The 13,098-nt window shown below is 38.9% G+C and overlaps 1 protein-coding gene across 1 annotated transcript; it reads left to right on the forward strand.

Moving 5' to 3' along the window:
- The first annotated feature begins 9,875 nt into the window (after positions 1-9,875).
- On the forward strand, positions 9,876-12,083 carry UBC32 (ubiquitin-conjugating enzyme 32). Its single transcript, XM_078960748.1, has 5 exons — positions 9,876-10,107; positions 10,775-10,906; positions 11,044-11,128; positions 11,194-11,357; positions 11,435-12,083. Exons 1-5 carry the CDS (start codon positions 10,000-10,002, stop codon positions 11,843-11,845), a joined length of 900 nt encoding a protein of 299 aa, XP_078816874.1. The 5' UTR covers positions 9,876-9,999; the 3' UTR covers positions 11,846-12,083.
- The last annotated feature ends 1,015 nt before the right edge of the window (positions 12,084-13,098 follow it).

The raw sequence follows: 13,098 nt of genomic DNA on the forward strand, positions 1-13,098 counted from the left end.
ATCTATACACATCCCGGTGCGACCCGTCCTTCTTTTTCACAAATAGAATTGGGGCTCCCCAGGGTGAACTGCTCAGTCTAATGAATCGCTTGTCTAACAGCTCCTGCAGCTGTGTAGACAACTCTTGCATCTCAAGAGGAGCCAACCGATACGGTGCCTTGGCTATCGGAGTCGCACCAGGGACTAGGTTGTGACATCCCCAAAATCACGGCCAGAAAAGACCGATTTTGTTTATGCTTTATAAAAATCAGAGTACTTCATTTTATAAAAAGGTTGCGGAATTTGTTCCCAGAAAAACATGGTAAATACGTTATTAAAACATTTTCGAAGAAACGTATTTATTTCATTTTAAAACATTTGGGATGTCATCGTTAATACAGGAACATAAGCATAAACAGAACTTACAATTATTCACACTAGTGGTCTACATCTCTTTAAATCTCTCAGTGTAATGTCACTTCATATCAACACCTGTGGTATAAATAAACTGAGTGGGTCAGGTTGGGAAACCTGGTGAGCACATAGGGATTTCAATCCCACAATGTTATACCATATATATAGTTTAAAATTCACAAAATATACAATTTCACCATACATATATATAAGCAACTCTTATCCCACCCCGTCGATCCTCGCAATGAGGCTATCCATACTCTCGGACCTAAGATTAGTCGTTTTACCTACTCCATACTCTCGGATCAGAAATGAACGAATTTACCAAATCCATACTCTCGGACTAGGGACGAATGACTAATCCATACTCTCGGATTAAAGATGAATGATTATGCCTAATCCATACTCTCGGACTAGGGACAATAGCTAATCCATACTCTCGGATTAACGACGAATGATTATGCCTAATCCATATTCTCGGACTAGGGACAATGACTATGTCTAATCCATACTCCCGGATAAGTGACATATACTAACTTCTATTCTCTGAGTTTAACTCACTTGTACTCGTAAGAATATACTACCCAATATTCCTCATATTTAATTTAGGTCTACTCTTTATCCTAAATTATCAAATATAATCAGGTATGTTCTTTAACACGAATTTCAAGCAACATCAATTAACTCGCACATAAACATATAATTAATATTTCAATCAATACTTGTATTAAAATCATGTTCATGAAAGGGACTATGCACTCACCTGAGAAGGTGGTGACTCGGTACTCGAACAGCGCTTCGTTTACTTTAAAATAATTTCCTTCGATGAAACCTAATATTATCACCAATAGATTTTAGTCTATTATTCGCCGAGACTAATTAATAGTCTAGCTATTATTACTATTATATAAGCGTTAAAAAAAATACTTATATAACCCATAATAATAGCCCAAGTATTTATTATATGTTCTTAATAACGTTAATATAATTAAATAAAAACTATATTAAAAATAGCGTAGGCGTAGCTCACTTACAGCGGGTTTTATAGAAAACCAGGCTTTGCTTGGAGCAGCGTTTCTGAGCCGAAAAGCTCTTCTTCTCGGAGCCGTCGAGCACTCCGGGGCTTCCGCCTCGTGCTAGGGAGGTTCCCTAGGCTTTTCGGGGGATTTCGGGGCTAGAGAGAGAGTAAAGAGAAGAAAGAATGGGAAAGGTGTGAAGAAAATGAGGGTAGGAGAGGTGGTATTTATAGGGTGAAAATGGCTGAACTTGGTGGCACATGCCACCATCTAGTGGCAAGACTGGGGGAGAAAGCAATGGCCAAGATTGTGCCACATCACCCATTTTCGCACAACACACTTCCGACTTTTAAAATCCGTAACTTTCACATACGACCTCCGTTTTTGACGTTATTTATATCCACGCGTAGGTAAAAATAATATCTACAACTTTCATTTTGACTCCGTCGGCTAATTCTCGACCGATCTTAAATTTAACAGTACGAGGCGTTTAGACTGTTAAATGACCGCGAAGAATTCGTAACTCCTTCATACGGACTCCGTTTTCGTCTGTCTTTTTACCGTTGAGTTCCTATTAATGAGATCTTCAACTATCATTTATTTCACGTAAGCCAAAAACCGCTCGAACTAAAATTCGAGTTTCGGGTTGTACACTGCTAAGCCGAATCTTAGAAAAATCATAACTTCCTCATACGAAGTCAGATTTGGGCGTTCTTTTTATCGACGCTCTTAGTTTAACATATTCTACGACTTTTGTTTAGATTTCTAAGGCTAAAAAGTCTTCTATCGTAAATTCACTATTTACGTCTTCCGGTGCCGTGCCGGTTTTGCCGTAAAACTTCGGCGTGCCATAACTTCTTCGTTATAACTCGGATTTCGGCGTTCTTTATATGTACGGAAACCTTGTGACATATTATAAAACTTGGTTAAGACTATTCATTCTAAATAATCTTTTGTCGAAAAGTCATTTTTGACCCCTATTGCCTCTAAATTGACTAGCCCGGATCTGCGGGCGTTACATAGGTCGATCCTGAACTCCACCTGTCGCTCCAGAGGTATCATAGGAAGCTCCTCTGGGAACACATCAACGTAGTCTCGCACCACTGGAACCTCGCTCACCGTCGCCTTACCCGCCTCCCGAGTATCCATGACATACGCAACATATCCCGCACAACCCTTTTGAAGGTAGCGCCTAGCTCTCGCTGCTGAACATACTGTGGGTCCACTCTGTGGACTCTCGTTGTGGATCACCAACTCTCCCCCACTTGGGGTCCTGATCCGTACCAGCTGATGTGCGCAATCTATCACCGCCCCATTAGGGCTCAACCAATCCATGCCTATGATCACCTTGTTCCCACGCAACGGAATAGGAACCATGTCTACCAAGTAACGCTCTTCAAATAACCTCAGAACGCAATCCCTGAACACTGCGGATGCCCGCACCAATCGATCATCGGCAATCTCTACCTCTAAAGGGCAATCCAACATGCCCAAAGACTCAGTAAACTTTTTGCTAAGCGCAAGAGAAACAAACGATCGAGTGGCATCCGAATCAAACAATACCTGAACTGGGATACTGTTCACATGGAACGATCCTAAATGCACATACACAGAGATCATATCAATATCATAACAGCAAACAAATAAAACAGAGGGGGAGAATCATACCCGTCACCACATCGCGTGTGGCGCGTGCCTCCTCGGTAGTCAGCTCAAATGTTCGGCTCCTCACCACCAGAGCCTCTACCTTACCCTATCGGCCATCAGTGATCTGCAGGGTTGTTGGAGCTGACGCCTTTAATGGCGCTGATGTTGCTGTCAATTGGGGGCGGTTGGCCTTCTTGTAGTCCCTCTGGTTGCAGTGGAAACATAGCAACTCAGACGTCTAAATAACCAGTGCAAGTGCAGTACAATCCCTGCTGAAGTGCCCCGCCTTGCCGCACTTGTAGCATCCCAATAATCCCAATATGCATACCCCCTCATGCGGCCTGCCGCATTTCCTGCAGCGGCCTCGGCTCTGTTGGCCTTTCGGCCCACCATCTGGTCCCTTAGGCTTCTTCCCCGAAGCCCCTGTAACCTGTCCCTCATCTGCCTTCCTCTTCCGGATATGCTCCAGATCAATCTCCCTCTCCCTAGCTCTGGCAATCATGGAATCCAGGGTAGGGCAAGCTGAAAAACTAACATGCTCCTGGATGTTAGCTCGTAGCATGTCATGATAGCAGGTCCTCCTCATATCCTCATCTCCCGCATACTGGGGCACTAGCAATTCCTTCTCCCAGAGACTTGGCGGTGATCTCCGCCACAGTCTCCGTAGTCTGTCTCATGTCCAAAAACTCTCTGGCTAGCTGCTGAAGCTTTACCGTTGGCGCAAACTCTGCTCGGAACCGGGTCACAAAATCCGACCATGTCATAGCCTCAACAGCTGAGGCTCCCAATGAGTCACCAACAGACTCCCACCAGTCTCTAGCTCTGTCTCTCAAACACCCTGCTGCATATCTCACCTTCGACCCCTCGGGGCAAAAGCTAGTCAACTGTGCAGACTCGATGTCTGCAATCCATCGCCTAGCAGCTATGGGGTCCTTTACCCCGTGAAAATCCGGCGCACCACTGCCCCTGAAGTCCTTAAAGTACAGTGTGCGAGATCCCGATTGGCCAAATGTCATGTCGCTCCTGAATGCCCTGAGGCGATCCTCCATCAACTCAACTATCCCTTCCTTGATCGACCCGAAGATAATGGGAGTCGACTTAAGGATTCCCCTGGTGATCTCTGACGCGATGAACTCGCGTAGCCCCTCATATACTGGCGCGGAACCTGATCCTGAACCCGATCCCTCTCCTGAACTGCCAACTGTTGGCGTCGAGTGTTGTACCACCATTCGGCAATACATAAATAACAACTGTTAGTGATACTGATACCTCTTGAGGGATCACATCCACTACAAGTTCTCTGGTCTTATCTCGGCCTTCTTCGGTTTGGGTACGGATCCTCTGCTTTCAATAGTATGGGCACATACTACCTTCCACATCTATCCGTACCTTCTTCAAGGACTGCCTTGACTCCACCAGATCCCTTTTTACCACTGCTGATCTCTGGTACTCTCATCCTAGGCTTACCCTAAGGAAAATCTCTGACTCCACCCTATCCGGTCCTCAGCTGCTGAAGGCCTCCTTGCAATGCCAATTAGCCATTACCTGAGTACAACCACATGTGATTAGGCTCAGATAATCCTTCGAGTAAAATACTCGTCCCTACAACGGTTAGACTCAAACGAGAGCTGCGCAATAGTGCTAAGTCCAGCACTCTGAGATTATTTAACCCTGATCACATGTGACGTGATGTATTCACCTAATGGCTAACTCCCATCGCTCAGAGTCGCACAAAGCACAAAGCAAGCAACATTTGGATGCAGGTAAACTACTCAAGCAAGTTTGTTCTCATAGAGAGAAATTGTACTGGTATACAATGCTAAGCTCATACTATCAAGCATAACCTAAACAGGTTATCCTACTGCTGTCTACTCAACACTAGCATGCAATTCACATAAGCTGAAGCACATAAATCAGGCACATAAGGCATCACTCCTAGATCCTTAGTCCTATTCTAGCATGTTGTTCTACTGAAACTGATAGACATAACATAAACTTGTATGGGTACTTTGGGGAATACTTACTTGAGCTCGGCTGGTCGCGCACATCACACACTTCGTTCTTTATTAAAACTCCTTACTTAATCTTTTATAAAACTTTTTTCTTTTTCGAAATCCTTTAATCCCTCGATTTGAGTTCAGACATGCCTGAAGGTGTGTCCGAATCCCTCAAACCAGGGCTCTGATACCAACTTGTAACGACCCAATTTTTCAAGTCCAAAAATTTCATTTTCAATTAAACACTTTGTAAAACATTTGTGAATAAACAACATTCGACCATATCATTTCTTAAAACATATTTCGTGTCTGCAACCCAAAACATAAATCATAATAATGTCAGAGTACAAATCCCAGAATATCTCATCATGCGGAAAACGAGAGTGTATGTATGATGTGCCGCTACTGCGCCAGCTCCTTCCCTTCGCTGAAGAGGTACCTGAAACGAAAACTGTAAACTGTAAGCACAAAGCTTAGTGAGTTCCCCCATCGTACCACATACCATACAATCATATAGCATACATACTGCCGGGAAATTCTGGGGTGTCCGACCTACCCGGTGCGGCCATTCTAGGGTGTCGACCTACCCGTGCGGCCATTATGGGGTGTCATCCTACCCGTTTCAAGCCATTCTGGGTGCTGACCTACCCATGTCAGGCTATTCTGGGGCGCTGACCTACCCGTCGGTCCTAACAACCGCACCTGGGGACTATTACCCTCCTACTACCCCTATCACATATAACATATCATGCCAGCATACAAACATACCATCACATACTGTCAAACATATCTGGGGTGCCTGACCTACCCTTCGGTCCTAACAACCGAACTCTACTACTATCACATATAACATATCATGCCAACATTTAACATATCAGGTAGTAGTAAACCTAGATGATATCACAAAGACAATCATCTAACATACAACTCCTACTTGTGGGCCGACATTGTGGCCGTAGACTCACCGCTACTGGAAGGTAACTCACCTCGAAAAGTGACTGCTGAAAGTCTGCTTGCTAGACGACTGACTGCTGCACCGGCAATCCTCAGGCTATTAATCCATAAGCATAGATTAGTCACTCCTAAATACCCTTAGGTCAAATGACTGACCTACCCCTGGTCCAAGGTCAACTCATTGGTCAAAGTCAACTTCCAGTTGACTGGACTCGCCGAGTCATGGCACAAACTCGCCGAGTCCCTCTCCTACTCGCTTCAAAATCCTCACCAGAGCATCCATCTTGAGGATTTGGGTTTCTGGGATTTGGGTTGGACCTTCTACTCTTAAACCCCTCTTAACTCAGTAACAGTTCATATGACTCGCCGAGTTTGAAGAACAACTCGTCGAGTTGCAGGCAATCTTCAAAGGACTCACCGAGTTGTTCATCCAACTCGTCGAGTCTAAGACCATCTTCATAGAACTCGTCGAGTCCACTTTAGAACTCGCCGAGTCCACTTTAGAACTCGCCGAGTCCCTTCAACCCTCCTCCCATGCAGACCAAATCTGAGACATGCAACGGTTCAAAACCATAGATCTAAGCTCCTAGGGTATGCTTATCACATAAATTTGCAAACTTTACGTGCATGCATGGCCCTATGAGCTCCAAAAGGCAATTCCAAGCTCTTTATGAGGTCATACACTCAATAGGGACCTCAATCACTTCAACCATAGAGACTTTACACTTCTAAGGTGTCCATAAGGTCCAGATCTGAAGTCCTTTCAGAACATAGAGCATAACTACATGGGGTTTGAGGTTTTAGGGCTTGAAAACCATCAATTAGGGACAAAAAGGGGATCTAATGAACTAGTGATCAAGGTAGAAACTTTTCTACCTGAATGGAAGCTTCTCACAATGTAGGTTTCGGATATACTTCCCCTCCTTGCATTCTTCAACCTCCTCCTTCTTCTTCTAAGATCCAAACTTCCTTCACCAAGCCAAAAATCACTCACAAGAACAATATGGGGGCTAGGATTTCGCTCTACAGCTCTCTGAAAGTGTTAGGGACAAGGGAGGCCGAGTTAGAGTGTTTAAATAGGGTGCAAACATCCTGGTTAGGGTTTTACTCGTCCAACATGGACTCACCGAGTCTGGGACCCGACTCACCGAGTCCCTCACTTAAATCCCGTGCCAAAATCGCTCCTACTCGCCGAGTCGGGCCTCCAACTCGCCGAGTCCAAGGAAAAATGAGAAAAATACATAAACATGAATCGTACTAGGAATCCGGTGTTACAGCTGAATAGGTTTAGCATGCAGAATTCCAAGAAAGGAGAGTTACCGATCCAAAGTAACGCCAGACTGAGTAAGACTCAGAGCCCGAGTACAAAGGTTGAGATAGCTGAGATGATTCGAGTATTGTATGCTTCTCCTGTAGGCTTGATCATGTATGTTATGACTTGTACTCGTCCTGATGTGGCCTTCACATTGAGCATGGTCAGCAGATATCAGGGGAACCCTGGCAAGACTCATTGGACTGCGGTAAAGAACATTCTCAAGTACCTTCGGAGGACTAAGGATTGGGTCCTTACCCTCGGTGGGAGTGATGACTTGAGTGTAGTTTACATGAGTTTATACAATAGGTTGAAATACACCCCACAGTGGGGCCCACTATTATGTGGTTGGGTTTGATTTTGAACAATTGATGTTTTGAATATTATGACTTGGTGTTTGATTTTGAACAATTGATGAATAGTTTTGATATACTTCCAAATGAAATTTTTTGTTACTGTTTTTGGGATGTTACACTCTCTATCTCCTTTCGTCGTTGGTGAAACTTGGTCGGATGAACATATATGGTGAAAATGAAGAATACGAAGGGCAGCAGGTGAACATACTTCGACATTGGATGTGGTTTTGGTAGTTAGACGACAGTGCTCCGACGAGAAATGTGGTGCTCTGGCAGCTAATAAATAGATAGAGAGAGATGGGGAGGGAGAGATATAGTATGTTAAAAGTGAGAAGTGGGTTGAGGGTTGAATTTTATTTTTAATTTTTCTTTTAATAAAATAAACATTAAAGTAATTAAAAAATGAAAAGAGAAAATATCAATGGCAAAATCATCAGTGTAAAAAAGTTCAAAACAAATTGGACTAAACTCGCAATAAAATAAAAAGCTAGTCCAAACATTTTTTTTTTTTGACCAAAATGGCAAGTTTTGTCTAGATACTAAATTATGAAACTTGAATGAACTCATGGATATGGACGAGTACCCAAACAAAATACGTTCATCAAATTCCGGTTCGAATTTAGTATTTAGGATATGAGGATAGGCAACACATTGAATTTGAAATAATATGCTTTATTTTTGTTAGAACTTCATAAGAGTCTTGAAATGCCTCCTGAACATGATTGTTTTGGATCTAACAAGTTGTGTTGAAAGCTTCAACTAAAACTTTAGGCTTAGACTTTGCTTCGACCAATAGTATAATCTGATATCAATAGCTAAATGGTCGACGAATTAAAATTTAATAAAAATAATGATTTGATCTTTTTTTTCCTTGTTTATTGGTTTTATTACTTACTTATTTTCATTAAAATCTCATTATTTTACCATAATTTACGAATAGATCTCAAACTAAAATTTAGTAATGATTCATTACTTACTTATTTCCATTAAAATCTCATTATTTTACCATAATTTACGAATAAGTCTCAAACTAAAATTTAGTAATGATTTAACCATTTTCTCCCTGCAACATACATATTATCCGTTTCATTACTGACCTTGGACACATAGTCATTAAATAAGTTGATGAGATGGAAATGTTGGGTTATATAATGTTATGTTTACTATAAAACTTGATATCCTTATGTGTTGTATATTTTTTGGAACATAAAATGCATCAACCAAAAAGTGCAACAACGTTGTTATTTTTAAAGTTCATAAAAATTTTCAAATTGTCTATAAAGTCTTATATGTACATCTCATTAGCACATTTCGAGTCTTTTTCCCCAGAAACACATATTTTACCTGTTTCATTGTTGAACTTGATACATAACCATAAATGAGCTGATGAGATGGATATCAAATTTTACGATAAACTTAGCATTATATAACTCATCATTTCCATCTTATCAGATCATTTAATCACTAAGCATCCAGGTCAACAATGAAACCGGTAAAATATATATTACATGGAAAAAAAATAATCAAATCATCACTTAATTTTGGTTTGAGACTTATTCGCAAATCATGATAAAATAATGGGTCTTTAATGAAACCCGATAAGTAATGAAACTCGAAAACCAGGAAAAAAAAATGGTTAAATCGTCATTTTTACAAGTAATTCTTGCTTTTTCGTAGTTTAAGATTTTTTTATAAATTAAGCTAAAATATTATAACTATTTTGGAAATTTAGGAGAAAAATGATGATAATTTTGAAACTTTGATGATTAAAAAGTCAATGCTCCTTGAAGATTTTAAAAATCAAATAAAAAAGCGAACATCAAAGGGTTTGTAGCCCAGTGGTATCGGGTGGTGCCCTCCTTCTTTGAGGTCGAGGGTTCAAGTTCCGTCGTGGACATAAGTAGAATAAGTTTTGTTAGCTTAGGAGTAGATTAGATTTGCCGGTTAAAATAAAAAAATAAAAAAAATAAAAAAAAAAACTAATGGAATCATATTAGTTCACCATCTTATGATCCTAGACGTTAGGTTTGATCTTGCAAAACCGATCATATTGAAACGTTTTATGATCTATTGAAACTTATATGTTACAAAAGACTAATAATATTTGCGATCTATATATTTCTATAAGATATTATTAGTTCACCAGTAAGCGTTTCCCACGTAGAAAAGCGATAATGTCTTAACTGTTAAAGTAATGCTTCCTGCTTTTTTTTGGATATAACCTTTTTCATATGAACTTCCCGTTTCCCTAATTTCCCCTTCCATTCTCCTCTTCATCATTTCACTAGAATCGCCTACAGATCTATTTAATTTCAGTCTAAGAAATGGGTGATAAGTACAATATGAAGAATCCGTCGGTGAAGAGGATTTTACAGGAGGTGAAAGAAATGCAATCGAATCCATCTGATGATTTCACGAGCCTTCCTCTTGAGGTAATTCGATTACAATTCAGCAATTCTACAATATAACCTATCGTCTTTTCTCTTCCTTTATAGATCCATCCGAATAATCTGTTTCTTCATTTGATGATTACGTTTAATTCCGCTTGAATTTCGTTTCAGTTTAAATCCGAGGTGGATTTGATTTGTTAAGAAAACATCCCACTTCTTTGAGTCTCTATCTTTGTAGCTAAGTGTGATTACTAATTGTTCTCAGTTATCACTTAACTTTAGGGTTTTCATGACCTCAAAGCGTCGAATTATCTGCCATTTTACTCCAGTTTTGATAGTGATTCATATAGTTATAAAGGAATCCTTACTGAGGTTCAAAAAGCAGGGAAGTTCTAATTTTGTAAATCATACATGGTAGTTTAGGTTGTTCTCTCCTTCAAATGAGTTTGAGGGGTTTTGATAATCAGTTTATACACTGATTATTCTTATTATTATTCTGACTTTTTGGTTACTTAGGGTTAAAATAATTAAATATTGAGAAACAACAAGTCTTTGTCATTTCCTTCATTGGAAATGCTTCCAAGATTTAATAGGAAAAAACACACAAATAGAATGGTGTTGGTCTTAAATTTGTTGCAAGATTTAAACCATCTTTGGGTTCAAATAGATTTGTCATTAAAGTGTTCGTTTTTATTTATTATTTTTGCAGGAAAATATATTTGAATGGCAGTTTGCAATAAGGGGACCAAACGATACCGAATTTGAAGGAGGAATTTATCACGGCAGAATTCAATTGCCTTCTGAATACCCATTCAAACCACCATCATTTATGTTGTTGACGGTGATATTTGATATTTTAATTTTCCACAAAAAAAATAAAAAAAAAAGCACTTCTACTTTTACTATTTAGTATTTAGTAATTAGTATTTACCCACTGAGAATAAGTGTAATGATTTAAAGTGATTTCCATTGTTTCAGCCAAATGGACGTTTTGAAACTCAAACCAAGATTTGCTTAAGCATATCAAATCATCACCCTGAGCATTGGCAGCCATCATGGAGTGGTAATTTATTTATTTATTTTTTTGCATAATAAAAATAAATGTGAGTTAACTTAATTATGTTGCAGTTAGGACTGCTTTAACAGCGCTTATAGCATTTATGCCTACAAGCCCAAATGGAGCTTTAGGATCATTGGATTACAAAAAAGAAGAAAGGCGTCTTCTCGCACTTAAATCTCGTGAAAGCGCCCCTAAATATGGTACTCCAGATCGTCAAAGGCTCATTGATGAGGTCATCAATCGCATCCTTAATTCTTCTTCTGAATTTTAATTTCAGTAAAGTTCACTAAATATCTTGTGATTCTTCAGATTCATGAATATATGATCAGCAAAGCACCACCGGTCCCTCAGCAGACCTCTCAAGATGCTATTGCTTCAGAACAACCACCACCACCTGCCGCCACAGAATCCGCCGGTGAAGCTCCGGAGACTTCTCAAAACACCACCACGGAGATCACCGAAGATGAAAATGAAGAAAACCATGAGGCTAACACGGAAGCGGAAGACCCTAGGGTATCAAAACATGCTGTACCTTCTGCATCGTCTGTTGTACACACGGTGGAAACACGGCGGCCTGAGGTGGTGAGGGTTCAGAAAAGCTCCGATGACCGCCTGTTCACGTGGGCGGCAGTTGGGCTGACTGTTGCTATTTTGGTGCTTCTTTTGAAGAAGTATATGAAAGCTAGCGGATATGGTGCGGTTTTTGTTGATGAATCATGAAATATTAATAATAATTAAATCTCTGATTCATGATTATTACTCTGTGTGTTGCCATTTATGATATATGGTATAATTACAGGAGATTTAATAATAATAATAATAATAGTATGTATATGAGAAAATGAATGATTTAGTATAGTGAGAAATGGAATCGATGGATATGAGGTGTAATGTTTTATTGAGTTGTACCTTATGCAGTGGAAGTTGTATTGGAATCGGTAAAATATTTTGTATAGAATATGGCATGCCTTATGGAAAGTTTCTTATGGAAGGAGTTGATCGAATTGCATTAGATCATGTTTTTAAATTTTAATGATTCAAAATATGCACTTTTCTTTATAGTTATTAGAGAGTGATCCTTAAAGTCCCCAGTTTCTAAATCTGGTGTCTAATTCTTGGTCTCGTTTCATTTTTGTCTTGGGAAGATATATAAAATACACAATTATCCGAATTCTTTTTATCAAATTTTAATAAAATTTTTGCTAATCATATATTTGTTGGCGTGTAATTTATAGTATCATTTTGGAAATTGGTTATGTGGTTTATCTTCTTTTAACTCATGATTATCAGTTCCATCCCCAGAACACATAGTAAACTCACATACGAATTTATTGAAATAAGTCATTAAAAAAAAATTGTTATTATACATACAAATTTTACATTTTTATTCTAGCAAGTTTTCATAATATAAAGTTTTTTAGAACATTAAAAAAAATAACAAATTACATATAATAATGGGAAAAATGATCATTTTATCATAACTCCGAATATTTGAGCCTAACTTTATGTTGTATTCAAAGTGATTTTATTGACAAAAGTTAAAATTTCAGATTGACACTCTAGATTTCGGAAAAAAAATAAAATAAAAATAAAAACTATTCCAGAATCTCAGTACGATTGAGAGCATGCTTCGTTTAACAAAAAGTGAAAAAATATAGCAAATAGAAAGTAAATACGATACAAAGACTTAAAATGTGATATTTAATTACATATTTAGAAATAATTATTTCGTATACTGGCAAAATGAGTTTCTGAAAAGTGTTGAAACAAACGACAGAAAATATATGTTATATATTTAATTCAGTCTAAAACGCCTCCATCCACACTCACTCGGAGTGGGAGACAAAGGTCAAATACATTTATTATAAACAAAGAATTAATCATTTTTATTAATATCCCATGGTTATATTTTAATAAAATAATAATTTATTAAAAAACATATATACTATTATATCACTAAATTATTAATATAC

The sequence above is a fragment of the Lactuca saligna genome, chromosome 6 (assembly GCF_052625555.1).
Source record: "Lactuca saligna cultivar CGN05327 chromosome 6, ASM5262555v1, whole genome shotgun sequence".
NCBI lineage: Eukaryota > Viridiplantae > Streptophyta > Magnoliopsida > Asterales > Asteraceae > Lactuca > Lactuca saligna.